This window comes from Silurus meridionalis, chromosome 28, assembly GCF_014805685.1.
Source record: "Silurus meridionalis isolate SWU-2019-XX chromosome 28, ASM1480568v1, whole genome shotgun sequence".
NCBI lineage: Eukaryota > Metazoa > Chordata > Actinopteri > Siluriformes > Siluridae > Silurus > Silurus meridionalis.
The window spans coordinates 12,386,809-12,413,153 of record NC_060911.1 but is presented as its reverse complement, the minus strand read 5'-3'; the positions used below and the strand labels follow the sequence as shown (position 1 = coordinate 12,413,153).

At 38.5% G+C, this 26,345-nt stretch overlaps 1 protein-coding gene and 1 non-coding gene across 10 annotated transcripts in view; one reads left to right on the top strand and one right to left on the bottom strand.

Moving 5' to 3' along the window:
* The window catches only part of eys (eyes shut homolog), a 400,588-nt gene that overhangs the window by 330,368 nt on the left and 43,875 nt on the right, over nucleotides 1-26,345 (bottom strand). For 6 of the 9 annotated variants that reach the window (XR_006924828.1, XM_046842744.1, XM_046842742.1 and 3 more), the window contains exon 4: nucleotides 22,044-22,222. The exons of 1 other annotated variant lie outside the window; for it this stretch is intronic. Coding sequence is in view for 7 of the 8 variants with exons in the window: in XM_046842744.1 (XP_046698700.1) it covers nucleotides 22,044-22,222 (179 nt within the window). In the remaining variant the exon portion in view is untranslated. Of the gene's footprint in view, nucleotides 1-4,537; nucleotides 4,602-22,043; nucleotides 22,223-26,345 lie in introns of those variants that run through there. 2 more of the 9 variants (XM_046842750.1, XM_046842748.1) reach the window with 2 other exon arrangements.
* trnae-cuc lies at nucleotides 24,852-24,923 on the top strand. The gene has a single exon. It is a non-coding gene; the product is annotated as a tRNA-Glu (tRNA).

Sequence of the window (26,345 nt, the reverse complement as noted above, 5' to 3'; positions counted from 1 at the left end):
AAATACCGGGCGAGCGTGGAAAACGGCAAAAAATTCCTTTTGAATGTTCTTCCAATGATTAGCAAACTCAATTAATCTAGGTCACCTCATAATAGAATTAAAAGTGTCCAAAGGGTCTATTTGTACTTCTAATACCACCTGATCCAACAATGCTCCTAAAACTTCTGGGGTTCATTCATTTACATGCATGTTCTTCTCTCTCTTTTTTTTTTTAATCAATTATGGTGGTAAATTGTACTAAAGCGGTCTTGTATTTGATTTCAATACTAATTTATTGCATCACAGTAAACAAAAGTCAAAAGACAACCTTGATTGTTACTCTTTTAGTTGTCCATCAAGGAAATGATACTCTAGATGGCCAAAAGCATGTACACACCAGACCATCACACTCAACACATGAGCCAGATTTAGTCCATTTTGTTGGTATTATAACCTTTATTTTTGGGAAAGCTTTCCACTGAATTCTGGAGTGTTTCTGTGGGATGTTGTCGATTCAGCCACGAGAGCATTGTTGAGGTCAGGAACTCATAGTGGGCGAGATGCCCGGCACCTTGTCGACATTTAAATGACACTAATACCTCCTGGAACTCGTATATGGAATAAAGAAAATGCATAAAGGCATTTTTAAACACTTTAGGACCCACGGTTTGGGCTTAAAATGCACAGAAAGCTAAAAAAAAAAAAGCCTCGGAGGGCACTGTTTGTGCACATCATATAGTTGGCAAATTGGGGTCGCAATTACGAAGGCCGATTACTTACTACCACTTGCGTCGTCATTTTGTTTGCACCTCTATTCCACTCTCCTTGAAATTTCGCCCCTTTCTTCCTCTCTATCTCAAGTCCTATTATTTAATACAGTAGATCTGATCTCACTCAGCCGCTGACGAGCCTCCACCTGCGAAATGAACGTTATTCAGCGGTAATTGCTTAATCATTTGAAAACTGAAGCATTTTCTGCGACAAAGGCCAGTATTTACATGCACGTCGCATCACCCGGGAATTGTACTGAATAATACGCGAATGTCAATATAATTCATGAAAGACTAAATGGTTCTTTCAATAGATTTGTCAAGTGCTGTCAAGTCGGAAAAAAAAAAAGAAAGAAAAGAGTATTTTTATAGTGCCATGTAAAATGCATATCTAAAGAGGTCAGGGTTTGAGTGCGTTATAATTTAGGGTATAATTTACAGCCTACATACTGTATTTGTCTAACAAAATTTGTGGACACCTGAACTGCATACCCATGGGGAGCTGGTAGCTCAGTGTTTAATGCTCTGGTTACTGATTGGCAGGTTGGGTGTTCAAGACCTTGTATTGCCAAGCTCTTGGGACCTTGAGTGAGGCCCTTAGCCATCTTTAATCCTTTGGGCATTCCCAAAACACACATTTGAAAGCAAACAATTGCTTATAATGTCTTTGCATGATGTAGCATTAGGATTGCTCTTCACTGGAATTAAGGGGTCCAAACATGATGCCACTATAAAAGAAGAACTCAAAATGCTTTGACCTCAAGTTCATTGACCTCAAATGATTGAAATCTCATTACTGTAAATGAATCGGCAAATTCACACATGTTGAACATGCTGAAATAGAGTGTATGCACTTTCTGCTATATTCCACTATCACCTCTGATGCCTTGTGTAACTAATAATGGTGAATTGTAATCACTCACATTTATCATTAAAACAATCACTTATATCAGCCTGGCCAATTAGTAACAATCAGTTCTATTGATAATGTATCATACCACCTTTAAATAAACGATATCTCTCCCGCTACTACATACAAATGCTAAACTGCTTCAGTCTCACTGTATTTCTAAATGAATACACTGTACACTGTTAACACCAGAGAACCAGAAGGGTTCTGCAAACCGTTCTCTACAAACAGCATCAGAATGGCAGAGCAAATCATATTATCTCCGAGAGGATCAAAACTTTCTCAAGACATTTCACTCGTAACATTTTTTTATCTGTACATTTTCAAAACTTCAGTTTGAATCTATTTGGTGACATGATCAATATTTTTTCTCATTTCACCCCGTTTTCGGCTCATCAACCAATTTCCTGTCATTGTGCGGCTTTTTCAATCTACCACTGGTGTATCATTTCCTGTCTCTCACACACCACAGAGGTAGGCTAGTTTCCGAAGCTAGCAATGAGCAGGCAGAAGGCAACAAGAAGTATGGGGTTTCTGATCACATTCCTGATCATCGTTATCTTTTCTCTGGTTGTGTTCTATATGGTGGATGTTCAGACCCCATACATTCATTAGATAACAATGTGAAATTCTTTTATATCAATATATGAATATGATGTGAGGTCCAGTTTGCGACGTGACACTAAAACAGGTAGTAGTACTGACTATTTTTTACTTAAGTACAAGTCAGAGCCCAAAATTCTTTACTTTAACTTGAGTAATACAGTGTAGTCAGCACTTTAACGTTTACCAGAGTAAAAACTTTTACTTCTGCCTCTTTTAACCCAACTACCTGCATGTCTTCCCTCACCACATCCGTAAACCTTCTCCTTGGCCTTCCTCTTTTCCTCCTTCCTGGTGGCTCCATCCTCAGCATTCTCCTACCGATATACCCCATGTCCACCTGAACATGTCCAAACTATCTCAATATCGCCTCTCTCACCTTCAAAACGTCCTACATGCGCTGTCCATCGTCGTCACTCCCAGCGAAAACCTCAACATCTTCAGCTCTGCTACCTCCAGCTCCACCTTCTGTCTTTTACTTAATGTCACTTTCTCTAAACCATAAAACATCTCGGGTCTCACCACAGTCCTATAAACTCACATTTCTATAATACATTTTTCAATATCTGTCATGCCGCTCCACATTAAAAGCAGAATAGTGGCAATGGATGTTTAAGTAATGGGTTCATTTTTGGACCGGTTTTGGCAACCTCCAAGACAGAACACAGAACAGGAGTGATGATGTGAGACAGACACGAATGCTTCATTGGCTGTAGTGTAGGTTTCTCCTGAAAAACACGTTCTGACAGCTACAGAAACACGACCTGCTTTCATGCAGCGCTCTGAGTAATCGCGTAATGCACTGATGAATTGGTGACAGGAGGAGGTCTTTTAACAAGAAGATATGGTGGTTGGGAATTCTGTCTAACGGCTCATTCGCAACATGGTGGATGAACTCGGCTCACGACGTCTTGCTTCTTTTAAAAGGGTCTCCATTTGTAGTATACAGTCAGCGTAAAGATATCCTGCAGCAAACTGATGGAAAAAGTTGACTTAACAGAAATCACATCGGGTATAAAGCATGTCAAAATAAAGGACAGAAAGCTCCGGAAAGGCCAACGCAATAACAAAAGATTTTTATGGGAATATAAAAGACTGTACATTTGTTTACATTTGTTGGTGCTAAGACCCATCAACGATATTTATTTGCATTGCCAGATTTAACTACAAATTGGCCTCTAACCTCCATACGCCCTTCATTTTTTCCAGACATGATGAAATAAATTAGAGAAAAATCCATTTAGGGAAAGGCAATGTGCAAAGACGAGTAGCGGGAAAAAGCATGGCTTTAGGCAACTGGGCTCATTTGAGCAGAACAGATCCTCTGGCTTCCATTCAGGAGCAGATAACATGACTAGGGAGTTGGTAATTCAATGATATTTAACAGTGTGGTACATCATCGTACTGACAAAACCTATTGTCTTGTCAGTGTCAATTCTATTAAGGAATAATACGGTGTCTAAGAGGATTTTTTTTATTTTTTTTAGCTGTAGTCAGACAGTGGGTACAACCAATTAAATGTTTTATAGGTTATTCTATCTATCTATCTATCTATCTATCTATCTATCTATCTATCTATCTATCTATCTATCTATCTATCTATCTATCTATCTATCTATCTATCTATCGACAGACAGACAGACAGACAGACAGACAGACAGACAGACAGACAGAACATTTACACCACACACTGCATCCTCAAAGCCAACAACATTGTGGACGACCACACACACACCCCTCACACACACTCTTCACCCTCCTGCCATCAGGGAAACGGTTCAGAAGCATTGGTGCTGTCACATCCAGACTGTGCAACAGTTTCTTCCCTCAAGCCATCAGGCTTCTCAACACAGAACTGAACTAAATCTTTTACACACACACACACACACACACACACACACACACACACACACATACACACACAACTGTGTGACTGGTCTATACAACCCGGACTCAACACACACTTGTACTCACTTCACACATCCATGACTCAGCACCTCCCATATAATATCACTGCATTACTAGAAACTGTTTACATGCCGTTCTTGCACATCCTTTTGACTGCTACTATTGGTGTTTTGCACATTTTGTTTACATTTGCACATTAGGTTAGGTAGGTTTACTGGTGGTGCTATTTTTTGCTTTGTGTATTTGTCCTACACTGTCTAATGTTGTCTTCAATATTTCCGAAACATTATTTTATATTTTAATTACATTTGATTTCAAGTTGAATAAGACGTATTGCATAACCAAAGGAAGTGAAAAGAAAATGTACCTGTGAAGCCAAAACACCTGTAAAGAGGAGGTGCAGTTGGTGAACTCATGCTTATGCATGTAGCCCCATTCAAGCAGAGGTTTGGGTAAATCAAGCACACTTTGTATGGACAAAGTGACATGGTCCAGCCCTGAGTACAAATGCACACAAAAAAAAACAGATGGAGAGGGTTAACGCGTCTGGGTTGATTTACATTCTGACTGTAATTGTAGAGTGTAAGTGTTGCTCACTATTGGCTTGTCACTAGGTTCGCTCTTGGAGCACTACATGCTACTGTACACTACTCTCTTGAGTGCTACATATCCTCCTCAAGAAAAGAATAATCAATGGATCATGTCACTATGAATTTACAGGGTACCATTTAAGGTAAAGATGGACACTTAGGGCGTTGTGAATATGGATTTTTTTTAAAAGGGTCAAATATATGGTTTGCGACTGTATGCAAAGAGCAATGCTTTTTATTGTTATACATTAAAATGTATTGAGAAATATAAACACATCATGATTTAGATGACTTTCTAAAATCCCCCTGCACATTCTCTTTCATGTAAGTAAATCTTTAGTCGGTGAAATACGGTATATGGCTATTAATTTATGAAACCTTTGTTCCTGAATACTGGCTAACCACCAGAATGGGGTATATACATATACATAGAATATATTTATATACACTAACCCTACATGTATTCTGAAGGTTAATGCAAGCTCAATAAATTGGATACAAAAAACAAAGTGATATGGCATTGGGGGAAAAAATCCAGAGGTTGTCAGTTGGACACAAAAGAGCTCATGAAGAACGCTGTTAAAAAATGTTAGAAACATCAGCGATTGCAGCAAGGTCTGGGCCAAAAGTACGACTGTGTGGTCTCGCCTGCAAAAAATACTGTAACCGTGTAAATATAAGAAATATATGCATGATTTGAGAAGATACAAACTAAAAACAAGTCAAATAATCTGCCAGCACAGTAATATAATTACACTCGGTAGGAGTTCTTGAAATTAGAAAACATATCTGTGCTTTAGAAAATAACAAAATGTCCAAAAATAAGCATTTAAACACTTCAGTTGATTTAGTCTAATTAACTTAACTTGTTGATTGTTGTTTTTTTTATTTCAAACAGTTTGCTTTCTTAACTTGTGCGAAAAAAAATCTTAAAACCAGAGCTACTAAACAAAAGAATTCCTCTTAATTGATTTAAAAAAAAAAAGTTATTAAAATCAAGTTCTAAAATCAACAATTTTAAGTTCAATGTAACACACAGTAGTTCCGATGCAAAAACAAAGCAAAATCATTAGTTTTGCAAAATGCTGAAACGTATTGCAACATGAAACATTATTGAATGTTGTCATTAATGAACAATGAAAGATATTCAACATGAGAAAATGAAAGCAAACTTCAAAACGTCTTAGTAAAAAAAACATATGTATAAACAACAAAGTTCCAAAAAATAATAACTATCCTGGATAATGTTTGGAAAAAGTTTGTTGACTTAATGCAGCGGAATCTTACGATTGTCAGGCGGAAGAACGTGCCGGAAACCGAAGTGCAATTCACAAAGGTTTTTTTAATGAAGAACAAAAGGGCAAGGCAGAAAACGGCAACCAGAACAAAAACTCCAGGTTTACTAAACCTGGTGAAAGCTATGACCGGAAAGTTCTGAGAACTAACAGAGTCCCGCAAATAAAGAGTAACCAAACCAGAAACGTAGTGTCGTAGCTTGGGTAGTCCAGCAAGGTTCATCAGCCTAAGCTGTAGAACGGACAATGAGCTGGTGGGGGAACGGAGGTTATGTAGTGTAAGGATGGTCAGATCTTTTCATGGTACCAGACCCTGAGAACTACCATGCAACAAAACAATAAACCTAATCTGAGGAGAGGATCTCTTTGATCTGAGGAGAGAAAGCCATTTGTTCAGCTGCCCAGTCACCCACCCTTGAGCCCCCCTCTTTCCCTCCTTGGGAGATGGCCGGATCATGGAAAGGTGACTGATAAGGTCCTGGAATTCAAGCTACTTTACTTGCATCATGTAATAATTACAATTTAATGTAGTATTAGGTTTTAAATAAATGTGGTAGTGTCGACATAAACCACGTGTTTAAAATAAATAATACTAATGAACAAGTCCTAAGTGTGGTTATTGAGCATTTTTTAATTAATGGGCCGAGACTTAAAAGACCTCAAAGGCCTCAAATGATTTCTCTGATCTTAATTAAGCTCGATTTGCATGTAAAATAACTTTATACTTCACTAAGTAAGAAAAAAAAGAGAAATCTTAAAAAAAAATGGGAACAATCTGCATGGTATTATTCTTAAAATAAAATGAGAAGATTTTTATGGTTCAAAATACGATTGTAATTCTTGACTAGATGAGGATGCAGTGGAGTTGCTGCCTTCTGTACATTGTGACCAAAAACAGCAATTCATGCAAGCATTTGTTAGCAAGACCTATGCATCCTGCTTCAGAAGGGCTTCCCAAACCTTTCCCAGGTCTGGGACACTTGTTCTTAGTATAAATGCCACTCAGCTGGGAATATTTATCTTGACTGCAAGCCCATTGTAGCATTGTGCAGTTTTAGGGGGTTGCACTGCTTCCAGTAAGGCTCACTGTGGGTAGAACCACCGAATCAGCGACCTGATGCTGCCCTGGTGATTAATGTATCTGACTATCAGGTTGTCCAAATGAATCAACCTCTAACAATAATAATAATAATAATTTAACCTTTATTCATCCCACAGTGGGGAAATTTCTAGTTTTTTCGCATATCCCAACTCATCTGGAAGCTGGGGTCAGAGCGCAGGGTCAGCCATTGTACGGCACCCCAGGAGCTGATAGGGTTAAGTGCCTTGCTCATGGGCTCAACAGTGGTAGCTTGGCTGTGCTGGGGTTCGAACCGCTGACCTTGTGATCAGTAACCCAGAGCCTTAACCACTGGACTACCACTGCCCCAATGCTTTTGGCAGGAAACTGACACTCTTCTGGCAAAGGAAAGCATTTCTGATGATTATCTCTCTCTCCAGTGAAGCACCGTTCCAGAGTTGACCTTGCATCTCCAGTGAACCAGTGCTTGAGCCACTCTCAGCCCTTCTGAAAGACTCTTAGGGCAATACAGCTCACAGTAAGTACTCTACATTCAAATGAATGATTCAAGAAAGAAATGCTAAGAGTACAGGGCTTAAAATGGACTTGTGAGTATGATCTGGTGGCTGGTAGTCTCAATAAACCTAGTTTTACACTGATTTCTGAATCTAAATTTGCTGATCGTGCAGTCAGGGGTATCTAATAAGGTAACCAAGCATAGGGTGACGTTTTGAGCAAAATGAAAAGGGTTTCATCGTTTACATGGTAAAACCAAATGTTATGCATTTCTGAATAATGCAGCACAGATGTATTTGTGGCTTTAGAAAAAGGTCATAGCATGTGTGCACATTAAGTCGTCTGTCATTTTGGAAAATATTTTCCATTACGATCTAAGGAGCATTATTGCAGGTAAGAATTTCTCATTTCCAGAAGAAAAAAAAATTCTCTTGCCATTGCAATTCCAGAGGCAATATAGATTACAAGGTAAATACAGACAATGTTCAGGACTATAACATTTCTCCGAACGCACATCACGAGAAATCAAAATACAAAGTACAGACCTGTTTGGAATCCGCTTCGAAAATTTGAACACAAAATAAAAAGAGATACAGTAGAGTATCTATCTCCTGCAAGTGAGAGCTTTTGGGACATCACTCAAATGAGGCAGAGGGAATGACAGTATGATGATATTAGTATTGAGAGGTATCCTTAGGACTCCAGGACACACACAAATCATAGAGACAGTCACTAACATGATAATGGAAAAATATGGCTGGAGAAAAAAATGTTACAAATGAATAGTGCAACGAATATGAATCAACATCAAGGCATGATGCAATTTGGTATCAGAAAGGTAGATTATTTCACGGTTCTTTTCATGGTGCTCAGATTGGGGCAAGTAAGCCACCTGAGACACAAAGGGGCAAATTAGTCGAGGAGAAAAGAAGAATGCACAAAAATCCACCAATGTATCCCCACTAATGACCGGACATTTCTATCCACTTTTCATAGACCTCCATTATCTATTGGCACGGTGGTTGTTGCTGTGACTCATTTGTTCTTTTATTTTAAATATATTTACAACTAAAGGGCTTTTCTTTCCATTTCTTCTTTTACTTCTTTAAAAAAAAAAGGGTTAATGTGGCATTTAATGGTTTGAAAACCCTACAGTAGAACAGTCCAAAACCAAAGTAATCATTTTATTCGGTATGGTTGCAGATATTTCATTACTTTGCCCCCAGTATCAGGTTACTTCATCATATTCACCGATTACTTTGATACACGATCCCTCATCCGGCAGTTAACGAAGTGCAGCCTGCAATAATCAATTATATCTTCACAGTTCTTCCCAGTCAAGGCTCAAGATGGAATTTCAGTTGGCACTGGGTTTAATCCCTACAGCTGGGATAATTATGATATGGATTCATCAACATGATGAAGCAAATAAATCATTTGTAACAGATTACTATTTCACAGCTTCATAACATATTCTTCAGAATAGATTCTATTGGTTATTTGACTGCTATTCATGTGTATTTTTCTCCCATTATAGCCAAACAAGTCCTAAAAATCTGCTTTCTTTTTTATCATTTTTTTTTAAATCCGAGAATAAGAAATATATATATATATATATATATATATATATATATATATATATATATATATATATATATATATATATATATAATTAATTTATTTATTCTTTTTTTTTTTAGATTCAATATGGACAGATGAATGGACAGATGAATTCAAATTTCACAGTTAGATCTAACAGAAGAATCTGTATATAAGCCAAAGAACGTTAGAGATGTGATCAGACTGCCTCATCCACACACTCAAACATGGAGGTGAAAGCTTAATGGTCTGGTGTTGTTTTGGAGCAGGGAAGGTTGAAGATTTATTAGGGGTAAAAAAAGAACCATCACAGCTAATATGCCATAATTCAACACGCCTCATTGGAACCCACTTTACCATACGACAAGACGAAGAGTACGTCTAAGTTCTGTAAGAGCTATTTTGAGAGCAAACAGTCAGCTCATCCATCAAGAAATAGCCTGCCCAGTCACTGCACCTATATCCTATTGAACTGCTCTGGGCTGAACTGGATCACAAAGTCAGAAAGAAATCTCCAACTAGTAAGGAGTACCTTTAGCTAGTTTCTAGTTACCATTCCATCATTTACCATTAAAGCTTATTGAGATAAATGAAACAACCCAACAGGTTATACAATCAGATACCGTATTTTTCGGACTATAAGCCGCTACTTTTTCCCCATGTTTTGAACCTCGCGGCTTAAACAACGAAGCGGCTAATTTATGGATTTATCCTGGGTTTTTCCCGGTTTCACAAACTTCAAGCCAAAAAACTGAACCCCATAACATTAGACCAATGAAATTTCCGAACAGAAACGAAAAAATGCACTGTGTTCTGAGCTGCACGGCATAGAGAGAAAAAACTTTCACCGGTGTTGATTTTTAAATGCACAATGATGCCAAAAGATAAACTCCCGAGAGAAATAGTTGTGAAAAGAAGGAGGAATACAGTGAACAATGACTTTCTTGGTCGGCTACTGTTTAGATACAAGCCGTTGTAACGCGTTGAGTCTGGGTGAAGGGAGAGCTCGCTAACTCCAGTTGCAAATGAAATCATATAAGCACAGACAGGTTTCCAAAACTCGTGCTTTTTTATTTTTCTTGGCAACAGCGTTATGGGTTATTCAAAGAAACTTAGAAATGTGCATCAGAAAATAATGAGCACATAATCCTCAGTCTCACACACACACACACACACACACACACACACACACACACACACACACACACAGTGATACCAGAAGAATGCAGTGACTTGCTGTTCCCAAAATGCCGCTCTGCTCTTAAAGGAGCCACAACATATTTCACCCGTTACACTGTGTAACAGACACTTTCTTTCAGTAAAGCCTGTGTAAAGTTCGTTCGTTTTAGTGTAGACCTATACACTATGTGTAGACCTATACACCTATGTAGGCTTATACACAGGTGTGGCTTATACAAGGGTGCGCTATATAGTCCGGAAATTACGGTACTTAATCTGTGATGATGTCTATATGTACTCTCGCTTTCTCACACACACATACTCGCTGCTTAATTCATTTTCCACTCATTCCTTTCTTCATTTAGAATTAAAATTTACTGTTTTCCCTGCCTTCTTGTTCTAATTGTCATTTCGCCCGAGAGGCTGTTTGAATTTATTGACTCCAGTGATCTCGACTATTACAGCCCACAGAGATGCACAGGGAGAGATAAGTGAGGCAATAGCTCTAAAAGGACTCGTCAGAAAAAAAAAGCCAATGGAACAGTGTTATTTTTCACTTCTCCCCTGTGCTATTAGCAAAAACGTCATTTACACACTGTAATCTAAAGTAGCTGGAAAGTCCCTCATCTGACTTGCAGCAAATGAATAGTGTAGTCATGTTGGGTTGATTCGGTCAGGGGTCGCCCCGTAATATCGTGATTTCAAAGATGGCGTGGAAAAAACAAGCATGTCATGATTTATAATATCAGTCTTACTAGCTATTAATCTCAGATACATATTACAAGTTAGAGCAGGGGTCTGCAGGTCGAATTTGGCCGGCCCCCGCATTTGAAACGGCCCGATGAACAACGGCAGCGACATATTTTGAAAATTTAATTTTAAATATGTTTTACTCATATCATATCTTTATTTTATGATAAAGGTTGGCTCTCAAATGAAAATTTCCCTTAGTTATTAATAGAGCTCAGGGCACTGATAGTTTATTGCTGGAAATATTGATGAAACTAATCATAGTTTTTCCGGCTTTCTGTCTGCTGTCATTACTCGAGTGGCCTTAAGGGGCAAATCACTGATGCCACATGCTGCATGGAGAGCACTAAATTTATTATTGATAATTTATTCATTCTATAATCATATTTAGTAATGGATATACAGTGGGGGTTACGTCCTATGACCCCTCGCGAGGTTTTGACTCTCCATTTGATGCTTCCTTTTTTCAAGGGGAATTGTACATGTACTGTACTGTAAACTCAACAAAAATTGTGAATTACTTGTCATAAATGTTTTATTTACTACTTTAAATGAATAATACAAGAATAAAAGTTTTTTTAAACATAGTTATGTAATTTATTAGTACAAACTCTGTTTTGAAATGTTACTCCAAACTTTCGAGTTACTCAGCTTTCGCGAGTTCCTCCGAGTTAGCCCGGTTCCAATTAAAAAATCGCAAACTATCAAGGTCGTGACTGTCAAGGTCACGGGTATCGAGGTTCCACTGCTTTTATATGTATTTCCTTTAACACATTTTCATGATTCAGTACTTTATTTTGTAATAAAGGTAAGTACTATTTTACATGAATTTGAAAAACTATCAGTTAAACACCATTTTAGAAACCATTGGTTGATTAGCTGGTTATTGGCAAGTTTGGTCATAGCTATCCATATTTGTAAAATCTATCGGTCGACCTCTAGTTATTAAAAACTTTCTTTCATCTTCTCCCATTAGGGGTCGCCACAGTGGACCATTTGCATGTTTGATTTGGCACATGTTTTTACGCTGGATGCCCTTCCTAACACAACCCTCCCCATTTATCAGGGCTTGGGACCGACACTAAGGCTTGTGCAACCCTAATGGCTGGGGTTGGTTCCCTGACCGGGGACCGAACCCGGGCCGCAGCGGTGAGAGCGCCGCATCCTAACCACTAGACCACCAGGGAACCTGGGCAACCTCTAGTTATTAACATAGCCTAATTATTTGTTAGATTCACATACCAACCATATGAATATACATAAGTAAGTAAATGTTTTGACTTCAATAGCAATGAATACATTTTTTTTTATTCATTTATTCATTTTTTCATTATGATAATAATAATGCTCTTTTACTTTAATATGCTATATACACTATTTTGCCAAAAGTATTGGGTCACCTGGTCATAAGTACGTGATGTGATTTTGGAGCATTCCACATTTAGTCCCAATTTGCTTGTATAATTCCCTCCATTCAGCCAAAAGGTTATTATGAAGGGCAGATACTGATGTAGGTGAGGAGGCCTGGGGTCCAGTCAGCATTCCAATTCATCCCAAAAGTGTACAGTAGGGATGAAATCAGAACTTTATTGCAGGCCACTCAAGATCTACATCTCCAAACCATGGAAACCAGACCTTCAAGGGGCTCACTTTGTGCACAGGGGCATTGCCATGCTGGAACAGGTTTGGGTTTCCAAGTTCAAGTGAATGGAAAATGTAATTATAGTGCATCTAAAAATGTCCTGTACAATTAAGTGTACATTTCTTAGCTCCTTTCCTGATAAAAATCATTCTTGCAAACCAAAGTGCAACCTCAAAGTATATGATTTTAGGCGTCTAATCAGAAGGTTGTGCATTCGATTCCTGTCACTGCTGGAGTTTTTAGGAATGCTTCAGAATGCCTTTGAGTTCCTCAAAAAGTAGAGAATCTGCCAAATGTTGCTTGGATGGCAGCTTTTGGGAAGGGGTAGCCTCAGTGGTTAAAACGTTGGACTTCTGATCAGGAGATCATGAGTTCAAATCCCACCACCGCTAAGCTGCCATTGCCGGGCCCTTGAGCACTGCTCAGATGTATGAATGAGATCATGAAGTCACTCTGGATAAAATAGTCTGCCAAATGTTTTACAAGTGACTGTAAAATCCACTCATTGTGAATAGACATGCGCTGCATTAAAAAGTTACATTCGATCTACACAGATTTGCGTCATTTTTGACGTGGAAGGCAACAGGAAACAAGATGGCAGATAGTAAAAAACAGAGGGCAGTTCTCATTATTAAACAATTCTCACACTGAAATTTTGCCTCACTGTTTTCTTACAGCTGCTTGGAGCACATCTGAGAAATAAGGAATTGCCAGAGAATACAATTAAATGAACTGGCGATAGAAAAACGGAAAAAAAACAAAAACAATTAATTGCTAGAAAATAATTTCGAGTGGCAGGATGAGAGGAGTTCTATGTCTTGCATTCAAGACAGCTGTCTTTCTGGACACTTTGCCATAAAGTCCAGCACCCTGGTGGAGTGTTGCAGGGATTGCTGACTGTGGTGGGTGGGGCATGGTCAAGCGGCAGACAAGTAATGCATAATGTGTCTAACCTGTATCTTATTATAGCATTTATTTTCGGCTTTTATTAGCTGCAATCGCCAGAAAGAGAGAGAGAGAGAGAGAGAGCGAGAGAGCACAAGAAAGAGTGTGTGAGATGCTACACACACACACACACACACACACACACACATACACACAGCCATGAACAGGCTGTGAACTTGTGAACTTGGCAGTGCAAAATCTGCAAGTTTAATTCCGGCCGAACTGTTTTTTGTTGGAAGTGTGCAAGCTGAATCAATAAAAGCCTGGAGCTTGAAATCATCAAAATCCTTCACTGTCCTCCACCAAAAACCATCAAGCACTTGTTGACCTCCACAGCGAGCAGCAGCTACACTATGAAGCCAGTGTGTAGAACAAGCCATGAGCTGGTGGGCACTCCATAAGCTGCTGTAGAACATCACCAGACCATCATCAGCTATGTCCCCTGCCTCTGTGCCACATGGGATGCTCATCTAAAGTGCTTCCTGATCATTTATGAAGGCTGGACATATGGCTAGAATGGACTCTACAACTCCTCCCTTGCTATAAGCGGAATCTCTGCTTAAAGGCTGAGCGCTGCCACTGTAGACACAGCTGAAGAATTCCAGCACAAATAAAGTGGTCATACCCCGAAGCTGCCACACAGATAGAGAGCTCCAGGAAGGTCTTCAGGCCATCTATGAAGGCTGGATATCCAAACAAATTAATTTGTCACAGATGGACACCAATATTTGTCTTTACAGATTTGTCACAGATGGACACCAACATTTGTCTTTATGATTATGAAGTGTAAAACTGTTGTGGGCCTAAACACTTCCTGATTGCACTGTAGAACCGTGGTTATGGCGTGCATACGAGTCCATCTATCTGCAGTACCACCGGTCTATATAGTACGTGTTACACATATAGAGCGATGCACTGTGCTGATCTATCCGTTCCCTGAACTTTGGACCTGAGCACACAAAATTGCCATGCAGCACACACACACACACACACACACACACACACACACACACACACAATGGCTTGGGGGTGTCCTCGGCTGTACTGCAGGGTGTCCGCTAATTATTGTTGAATCACAAATAATTTTTTATAAAAAATAAAAAACTATTCGATAAACATAGTTAAAAGCATCATAAATCAAATATTTACTTTGGAAAATAAATAATTTTTGCATTAAAGTTAAATAAAAATTAACGCTTATGTTTATGTAAATGTATAAAAGTCCACCTGATAAAAAAAGGAAAATATATGAAACTGAAAATCTATTTGAATAAAAGACAACTGTGAACAAATTAATGAATTGTGATTTTAATTGCAAAATATGTTTGTTATGATGCACAAATCTTTTTGAAAATTTATGCATGTACAACAACAGCATAGTTCTAATTGTCTTAACATAATATATCTAGCATTTTATGATTGGTTTCTATTAATATCAGTGGCTATGTTTGACAGGGGGTCCCTGCCCCATGTCTCTATCGCTTAAATGGTCCTTAACCTGAAAAACGTTGAAGACCCGTTCTATAGAGCATTTCTTTCTAATGGGAAAAGCCTTACACAATAGAAATGCATTGCAAAAAGCATCTATACATATTTACGGTTCCACCACCAGAATGGAAGTCTATTGTTTTTAATAGGATGTTTCTTCTCTTTGTTCCTCCTTCTTACATGCTTCATCTGACTTTCTTCAATGAAATAAAGACCATGCAGACCAAACCATTAGTCTTACAGATGTGAAATTTGGTTAACAAGTAGCACCCAAACATAGGCAAGTAAAATGGTCACAATTGTGATGACGTTGATGTATAAACCTGATGTTTGCATTGATGGATGTTACTTTAAGTCCTACACACATTTAATGCTTCATACATCCTGTATTTCCTCAAAAATTTTAGATCTGCCTGCATACTGATTATGCATTAAATTACTCCCAATAGTCTATTCTCTTCAGTTTATTTATTTTATATTATTTTTTATGCTTTGCGCTGCTTCCTTTAGTATCCATTTAGTTTAGAATTTCTTTCCAGTTATATTTCTGCTATCAGAATATTTCCAGAATAAATAGGGTGGCCCTTCAGGGGCAGCCCTTTACAAACCCTGGTACATTCTTGTTGCAGGTGGTTGATGGGGGAAGAGAGGGACTGGAACAATCAACGAGCCGACACTACTGAATTCCTGAACAACTCTGTTATGTTTTTTGGTTGGCAGTACAGTAGCAGGGCATTGTGTGGGAAAGCAAAGCTAGAGCCAGGGCCATCAATGCGAGCTATGCATATCTGACCTTTTACACTTGGTTGGGATTCCGTTTAATTGATGGTCAAAAAATTCAGACTAATGTTTCACTCTTCTAACAATAGTTTTATATTCTTAAGGATGGGTTATATTGAGCCTCAAATGCATGCCTATCAAGTGGGTGGTCCTCACCCTCAAAAACTACACACTAGGGTGCCTGTTTAACCTCTGTTTTGATGAGCTGATTGATTAAAATGTAAACCTGAAAATGTAAACCTGATGTAAATTACTCCCAATAGTCTATTTTCTTCATTTTATTTATTTTGTATTATCTTTCTCGCCTTGTGCTGCTTCCTATTATTTCAACATGCAGGCAGAAACTAAACTCTGTTAAGCCTGTAGTCAAAACAGTGAAGAGATGGACCAGTAAGGCAAAGAAGGAACTACAAGACTGCACTGATTAGAGTGTCTTCGAGGCTGGAACTGACAGCCTGGATGAACTGACTGACACTGTGACACCCTACATCAGTTTTTGTGAAGACGTGTGTGCCAACCAAAACCTTCTGCAAATTCAGTAACAACAAGCCACGGTTCACAGCTAAACTGAAAAAACTTCGACATGCCAAAGACGATGCCTACAGAGGGGAGGACAAAGCACTGTACAAGCAGGCCAGGAACCAACTGAGGCAGGTGACAAAAAAACAAAATAAAAGCAGGTTTTCAGCTAACAATCCTGCATCATTGTGGAAAGGCCTGCAAGATATTACAAACTACAGGAGACCACCCCTCCCCACTAAAGCAAACAAAGACCTGGCTGACGACCTCAACACCTTCTACTGCAGGTTTGAGAACAATATTTTTACACCTCTCATCCAACCCAGCCCAATGTCTGCCCCCATCACACATTTGGGAACCCCTCTTACAATTCCCCCTATCACTCAAGTTGCGCTCACGATTTGTGAAGAGGATGTTAATCGGCTCTTTCAGAGACAGAAGACAAGAAGACAGTGTCTCCCCCTCTTGTCTCAAAGCATGTGCTGACCAACTGGCTCCCATCTTCACCTATATCTTCAACAGATCACTGGAGCTGTGTGAGGTCCCCTCCTGCTTTAAACTCTCCACAACCATCCCGGTCAAAACTTTAGGAAACACCCTTCAACACTACTCCCCCTCACAATATCCAACAGCCCTGTGTCATCTGTGGAGAACTTCAAGTTTCTTGGCATTACAATTTCCCAAGACCTGAAATGGGAAGCCAAAATAAACTCCATTCTGAAAAAGGCCCAGCAGAGGATCTACTTTCTACGCCAATTAAGGAAGTCTGGTCTGCCACAGGAGCTGTTGATACAGTTCTACACGGCAGTCATTGAATCTGTTCAAACTGCAGAAAACAGTTAAAACAGCAGAAAAAATCATTGGTGCTCCCCTGCCCACTTTCCAGGACTTGTACCATACAAGAACCAGAAACCGGGCAGAAAAAAATCATTAACGACCCTTCACACCCTGGACACAACATCTTTCAGCTCTGGCAAGCGCTACAGAACTTTGTTCACCAAAACTGCCAGACACAGGAACAGTTTATTTCCCCAGGCAATCAACCTCATAAACAACTGACCATAATTATATTCCCTGTTTAATACTCACACTGTCTATACTGTCTCATATTGTCTGTATTGTCGTGTATAGTCTGTTTTTGTCTTGTCTTGTCTGTTTTGTCATGTATATTTTTTATTTATCTCTGTACTTTGAGAGTCACTAACAGCTGGAACCAAAATCCTTGTGTGTGTCAACACATTTAGCCAATAAACCTGATTCTGATTTAGTATCCATTTAGTTTAGGATTTTAATCCAGTTATATTTCTGATATCACATCATGTTGCCAGGGCCAAAATTTACCTTGAGGCTTTCAGAATCAAAATTGTGGGCACCTTTATCTTAAAATTCATGTTGCATGAAGCTGTTCCTTTAACCAATCGAATTCCGAATTGGTGGCAACGAGGCCATCTAGCATGCGTACTGTAACAATGGCATTTTTAAGCCCTGTTCATAGCTTGCAAACCGCATCTGTAGCAAACTGCACAAGCTCAAATAAAATCGTATGGATTCAAGAGATGTTTTTTTCATTCCACAATGGCTGACAGAGGATCTGGTCACAGATACACTAAATAGGACATTAAATAGTAACAATAATAGGACGGTAACTACTTGTTTAGACTGCTGCCATCAGGCAAGTGCTTCCGCTGTCGTATGGCCAAATCAGAACGGCTTAGGAGATGCTTCTTTAGACTTCTTCATGCGATCATCTAAACTACTACATAAGTCTCTCAGTTCACCCTTCAATTAACCTAATGTTCATTCTGCATTTGCACACAGCACCTTAAATAGTCCATTTCCATTGAAAAACAGTGATCTGAAATCGACACTTGAGGTTTAGACCTTTAGAATGACTTCTCCACTGCACATACAATTCCTATCCACCACTTCTCTTTCTCTACCCATCCCAAGGCATCCCGAGTTTGCGCCAGCTCCAGTCCCACCTCATGGAGATTACAAAGCTATAAAGAACTAGATGCCAAATGTTGAGCTATTTTATGAGTTGCTCAGTAGCTTATGGTTCTTTAACGCCAACTGACTGTATAAGACTGTAGAAAGGACGTTACTCATAATCACACACTCTGGTGCTCATGTTAGTTCTCACTGTCCAGTGTTTTGTATCGTTTTAAATATTATAATCACACTCTTGATATCACCCAAATGAAATGGGTTCCCCTTTTGAGTCCGGGTTCCTCTCAGGGTTTCTTCTTCGTAACATCTAAGGAAGTTGCCACAGTCGTCCCAGGCTGCTCATAAGAGATAAACACACATTATTCACTTGAATTCTTAAATTCTGTAAAGCTGCTTTGTGACAATGTCTGTTGTGAAAAGCGCTACAGAAATAAACTTTCACTTGACTGGACTTGACAAAAGACATTTTACACTCTCTGCAGAATTCTGCACAAATGGACCTGTTTATAAACACCTATTTAAAAACCGTTGAATGTACAAATTCTTTATATCTGACACTGTTGCACTAAACACATTTCACATAGTCTTTTTGTACTACTGTCATACTGCTGCTATCTGTCCTGCACCTTACAAATGCCTTATACTCAAAACTTCAGTATATTATATATATATATATATATATATATATATATATATATATATATATATATATATATATATATATGTTTATTTATTACAAGTTCACTGCTGTTACCTCATACAAAATCTGTTCTATATTGCACTGACTACATATAAAAATGAAAACACAGAGAAGAGTAGCGGTATTTCGATTCCACTGTATGTCTGCACAAATGGTGGCATTGACATATAAACACCTTGACCTTGACCTATAGAGTTTGTCATGGTTAGTCTTGTCCCTTATTATTTATTCTATTGTTAAACATTAACACCTGCAAACAATGGGCTATCAGACGCATGGGCGTGACGCCGAAGGCTAAGAAGCTATTTGAATTCCAGTTCATCGTTATCTAATAATTTTGTTCTCTTCTTTTCTTATATTTTCTCTTATATTACGTTTAGATTAAATTGGATTTAACATTGTATTTGCACAGGTTACGGTACAAGGCAACGAAATGCAGTTAGCCCCTAACCAGAAGTGCATTGGTAGCAGTGCAAAATAGTACAGGTTAGCAGGACTAAGATATATGATAGATATCAATAACGGCAAATGAATGAACAATATAAAATGAAAAATTTGAATGTAAATAAACAGAAAGGCCATGATATACAATTGGTACAATAAAGGAGTTATTGTATACAGTGTATAAGCATAAGGTCCTTTGTCCCTTTAATCTAATGCACAAATTTCCGAACGACCGATCAGGTTTTCATTTTCACAAGTAGTATTATGCATATAACTATATGTATGCTTGTGACAAATAATAATCTTGAAAAGTCGAATCCTAATTTTTTTTCAAAACAAGCCTTTTTTAAGAAAAGCTGGACATTGTGAGGAAAGATCAGCCAGAACATTTTCCAAGCTTTTTCATGAACCGTTCATACGTTTGCGTTTTCTTTCTTATATAAATCATAGAAAGAATTCTTCCCCATTAAATACATGAAATGTGTATGTTGGTTACAGCATCACATTTTTGTTCAGCATTATGCAGTCCTATTAACCATTAAACCTAATGGCAAGAAACCTGATGCAGTCCTATTAACCATTAAAGCGAATGGCAGGACACCTGACTGGCATGACGCAATCTCATTAAAATTGCATTTTAATCACAGGATTCAGAGTTTGTCAGCAACTGAAATGCAAATGAGCTGAAATTTGGTGTACTGCAGTGATCTCAGCTTCACTAAGGGTAGGATTGGTGGATCAGTGAACCACATAAAAAAAAAAACAAGGCTCTCAGCAAACATTTTCTACAGCTTCAACACAAAACATGTTCATGCATAGTCTCTTTCTAGCTCCCTGTGTCTTAGAGAACAAGAATTGACCATTGGGGGCGCTATTTGCGAGAAACACTTGGATTGTCATCGTTGTCATTATCATCATCATCATCATCACAAAATCTGAAATGAAACAGACTTTTAGTCTATATTGCACTAATTACAGAATAGCTAACAAATCTACATCAAATAAAGACAACCAGTTCTTTATAGCTTTCTTAGCAGCGCTTGGGTGAGACGCACCTTTAAACAAGTAAGAGGCAACGTCAGTGAGGCAGCACCAAAGGAAGCAGGAACAGAGAAAGACAAGTCATTAGCCAGCTGTGCTCTCCACGCTCTGTCTAACTGATCCTGACATCAATACTATTTTCAGACCCGGCCCTTCAAAGATGAGCAATATAATAGGGCTACGGTGCCAGACGACAGGAATATAGAGCTGCCTACTGCTATTGGCTTTAGCATATTTGCAACGGGCAGAAACGGATTATTTCACTTTCATACAGATGAGCTTCTCCCGGAGCTGCTTCAGACACGTCTAATCAATGCAGGACGCTTTAATGCTATGTGTGTGAGAAGAGCAGTGGATTACTGTAGCTGTCAGATTTTACTGGCCGTGAGTGACTCAAATGACTGAAATGCCTCATGCGATTGATAAAAGGGTTCAAATGGGACATATAAAGGAAGATGAGCAAAGGTCAGCGAAGACAATTAGTCCATCGTCGTCCTCTGGTTTTTTTTTTCCACCTCCAATTCATTTCCACTCGTAACAATTACCTTTCGCTTAAAGTTTCACGAGATCCCATAACGCTGTTCGTTCTAGAAAAAGCTCCACGTAAAAAACGCTTTTCTTTCTGTAATGGCAATTTCTGATTTTCTTGTCCCCTCAGGACAAACCCCACCTTGTTTTTGTTTTAGATGATCCTGCTTTAAAGGGACCTTGTCGAAATTCGTTACCTGTCCTATACTATACACAGACCAAGCATAACATTATGACATTATAACATTATGAACGGTGAAGTAAAAAACACTGATTATCTCTTCATCATGGCACTTCTCAGTGGGTGGGATTTATCAAGCATCAAGTGAACATTTGGCCCTCAAAGTTGACGTGTTAGAAGCAGGAAAAATGTGTATGGATTTGAGCGAGTTCGCCAAATTGTGACGTCTAGACAACTGGGTCAGAGCTTCTCCAAAACCGCAGCTCTTGTGAGATGTTCCTGGTCTGCAGTGGTCAGTATCTACCCGAAGTGCTCTAAGGAAGGAACAGTGGTGAACTGGCGACAGGGTCACGGGCGGCTGAGGCTCATGGATGCACGTGGGGAGCAAAGGCTGGTCCGTGTGGTCCGGCAACAGACGAGCTCCTGTAGCTCAAACTGCTGAAGAACTTCATGCTGTTAATGCTCTAAAGGTCAGGACTGTTTTGGCAGCAAAAGTCAGACCAACAAAATATTAAGCAAGCAGTCATATTGTAATGCCTGATCGGTGGCCATCAAGTCATACCTGATTGGTGTAAAAATGGAGACTAAATTGAACATTTACTAAAAAACAACTACATAGAAAACTAAAATGAACACAAAAAAAGGTATTAAATAATAAGAACTCACGCATTTGACAGTGCTGTCATCATCTTCTTTCAGAGAGTCGAGTGCTGTGCAGTTGTGTTCCAGCATCACTTCACAAGTGTAACCAGTGGAGCCTTCAGGGCACATGCAAATGTACTTCTCGTCACATTTTTCGCCTTTGCTTTTGCTCATGGGGTTTTTCTTTTCTGAGCAGAATGTGCCTGTGAGCAAATACATGCAGTAAGAAGGCCGTTCTTAACAGTTAAGCAGCATGACAAACACTGCTTACATGCCCGTGACTTTTAGAAACTCATGAATACACAGAAAGCTGCAAACAATACGAACGAAATGGCAACAGATCTCAGACAGGATAACGAGAAGGGAAATCGACCGATGGTCATCGGTGTAGACAGCGGGCAATGGTGTATCATCGGTCTGAAAGCTGCTGATTTAAATCAAGATGCAAAATATCAGAGGCCACTTTAACTAGAACTATTATGGATGTGAAGGAAGGTGCTTTAGAGCCCAGTGAAATTCTTGCTTTGCATATCATAGCAATAGGAACCTGGGGTCAGAGCACAGGTTCAGCCATGATACAGCACACCTGGAGGACTGTGGGTTAAGGGCTTTTCTCAATGGAAAGCCCTTTGGACTTTTGACAGAATGGAAAAGACCAGGGTTCCTGTGCATTTTTGGAAAAGTATGAAATGGAATTTGATTTGAGTGATTTTCAGGGTGGGATTACACTGAGAAAAAAGTGTTTCCGTACTATTGCCCTGTTCTGTTTTTATTTTTATTTTGTTTTTAAGAATTTGTACAAAATATTTTCCATGAAACAACGGCTACACTAATCCGGATCGATTTGCTAACGACGTTTTCGTCCACACTGTAGTTTTTGATCGTTTCCCAAAAGCTGCTTATCCACACTGAAACATCCCAAAAACGATTGCGTCCCTGTACTGCGCATTAGCAAACCGAAAGACGCTCTGACCTGCGTCATTTCCGCCTGCCGTTTATTTACTTTCCGTCGCAAGGACTAAAAACTCATTATGGTTTTCTAAACCATCCATTTTCCACACTGTCCACGCTGCGATGTGAAAACGGCATTTTAAATGTATCCACTTTGGAGAGAGTTTTCTATTTGTTGACTCTGTTTTTTTTTTTTTATAACGTGGCCGAAAGGTGTTTTTGGTTCTGTTTTGTAGTTTTTTTGTGAATTGCTGTAGGATTGAAGGTTCACAGTTTAGAAATGACATTTATAAATGATCAACATTGGACTGCTTTTGAATTGCAGTTTTTAGAAAATGCCATGCATCATAGGTTTGGTGTTCTATGATACTGTCTTGAAAATCTTTACGGACGTCTGCTTATTTGAATCTGGAAAAGTGTGGAATTTTGAAATGAAAAATGTGTAAAAAACCTAAAAGAGGTGGATGCATTGTCCATGGCATAAAACTGCATGTCATTGCACCTGCATGTCTCACACATACATTTTATTTCTTGCATTTGCACTAAATACATTTTTATAAATAGGTCAGTTACAGGTTTGTTGTATTTGTCTTATATTTAAATATAAATAATTATATTCCTTATAATTATTTAACAGGCTGTCAGGAGGATTCTATTGTATGGTGTAAGAGACTGTTTATATATTTGGGCCATCTATATATATTAGCGTGTATTTCTGTTTGACCATTTTCATTATAAATATAAATAAATTAATATAAAAGAGGTCAAATTAAAACCCCTAATGCAACTCACATTTTTAACATATTTTCTTTACTCAGATATAAAAAAAAATGCAATAAACTTCACTGAAAAATTCTTTTTAGAACTAAAATATTGTTCTACTGAGACACAAAGTCTCAAAGTTTCGTTTGGTGTCCTGATGATTTACGCAATTTTGAAAAACATAATTACTGTATAAGATGAACAAGTGTATTTTGTCTTCATGATCTGTGTTGAGTGGTTTTACTAAAAATAGACATGTACATAAAGCATCCATATTTATCCATGTTCAACTCAAAATTAAATTTTAAAAACTTGAAATAAAAAAAAAAGAAAAGTATTTCTTTAAGGTACATTTAAAAACAGATGATAATGTGCGATTAAAGTTGCGATTAATTCGCGATTTAACTCGTGACAATCGTGTGATTAATCGCAATTAAATATTTTAACCGATTGACAGCCCTTATACAGAATATAAGCTTTCATTAGAGAAAGTTGTACTCAGAAACACTGCTGGGCCTCAAATTAGGAGATATTTCAGACCACTTTTTTCCAGGACAATGACCAATAAGCACACTGCCTCAAGGGCAGTAACTGAAGCAGTGGGCATAAAACTGGGTTAACACTTCTCCAGAACACTGCCTGAATCTGAGTCTAGTTTAAGTGGCAAAATATAGTAGTTCTGTGGCATTGCTTTTTAAATAAAACTATTTATTAACCCAGTAATTTATTTTACTGTCACATTTTTACTGTATATTACATATTAATTGTAGACCCACTGAAACTTACTGTAGCCAAAACTAGCTGTTTCTGGGGAGTCTGGAGTTTCCCTCATTCCCCTCTTCATTCTTAATATTTGCAAACCAGAAAGTGCATTTCTCAAAACGATTAGTACAAACAGCATGACGCAATGGATTTCTTGCAAAATCCCTAGTGAACCTCTCAAAAGTAAATATTTGTGTCGACGAACATCTCATTGCCAGAGTTTTTTGGTATTTCCTGATATAAACTACAGTGTGGATTATAGGAATTGAAAATGCACAAGGTTGAATTTCTTCTGTTTGGCATCTATGAATTTCATCAGCACATATGTACACATTACTATATGTGGGATATTGACGTTCCCTGGTGGTCTAGTGGTTAGGATGCAGCGCTCTCAACGCTGCGGCCCGGGTTTGATCCCCGGTCAGGGAACCAACCCCAGCCATTAGGGTTGCACAAGCCTTAGTGCCGGTCCCAATCCCGGATAAATGGGGAGGGTTGCGTTAGGAAGGGCATCCAGCGTAAAAACATGTACCAAATCAAACATGCGGATGGTCCGCTGTGGCGACCCCTAACGGGAGAAGCCGAAAGAATTACTGTATTGATTGATTGCAGTAGGACAGGATTCACATGTTTACTGTACTGTACTACTGTTCTTTCGTTTTCTGGTTGTTCATCCATTTTCAGAAATTGCAATTCTGTGTTTTGCTCTGTCTCCAATTGCAGGCTCACGAGATTCACCTTCCACCTGTTTTAGAGATCCGGTTAATCATTGGTTGTTGTGATACCGTTTACTCGCCTTCATTTGTGACGTTCAAAATTCATCTGCAAAATTCAGCAATTCATGTCACATTTACAAAAAACTAAAGTTTTATAAAAAATTTTGATGACAGATGATAACTGGTTTAACCATTTTCCATTCAATGACTTATACAATTAACCGATGCCTATATGTTTTGTGATTTTAAATTATTTAGGTGAAACCAGTATAATATATTTTGAACAACATAAACATAAACAACTGATAATGTACGAAACAGCACACAATTTTACACAATCAAATAAATGAACGTACCAAAGCATTTCGCAATTTTATCAAAGCTACAAGAAATGTTCATAAGTGACTAAATGATGTGGAGGTTGAACAAAAATTTTATTTAATAATAATGAAACAGCAGGCAATTTGACACAATCAATGAAAAGAATTTACCAAAGCGTTCGCAATTAATTCAAAACAAAAAGAAATCGCTTTCATGATGTGGTCGAACAAGTAGTTTGAATTTCATTTGTGGTCTGAGAAACGCTCTAAAGGGACTGGGAAAAACTACATCAACGCTCAAACAGTAAAGAACCCACATTTCTCATGATGCTTTTGGCGCAAGCACCTCGAAGGTGCTCAGTCCTGTAAACTGTCAGAAACAATAATAGCCCTTTGCCACATATACTGTAATAGGAGCCGAAACAGAAAGTAATGTGACATTACGATCCGATCATATTACTCAGTCGAGTGAGGATAACTTCCACACCTGACGTGACATCTCCCAGGCCCTGAGTGGCAGAAAACATTTTAATAAGAAAGACTTAATTAAACATTAATCCATCAGAAAACAGCATTAGCTGCACACTGGCCAGAAATGTTCTTTTCGGCTAATTAAATTTGAGACCTCATTGTTTCATTAACTTTTTCCCCTTTGGGTCACCATGTTTTGCAATTTTTATTATATATTTTTTTGTTTTTTTTGAAAGACGAACACATCCTCTCTGAACTCTCTGCATCACCAAGCAGAGGGCAGAAGAATTGTGACAGAATGTGAGTAATTCCCTAAGTGATGGTACATGAAAGAACGTGATGGC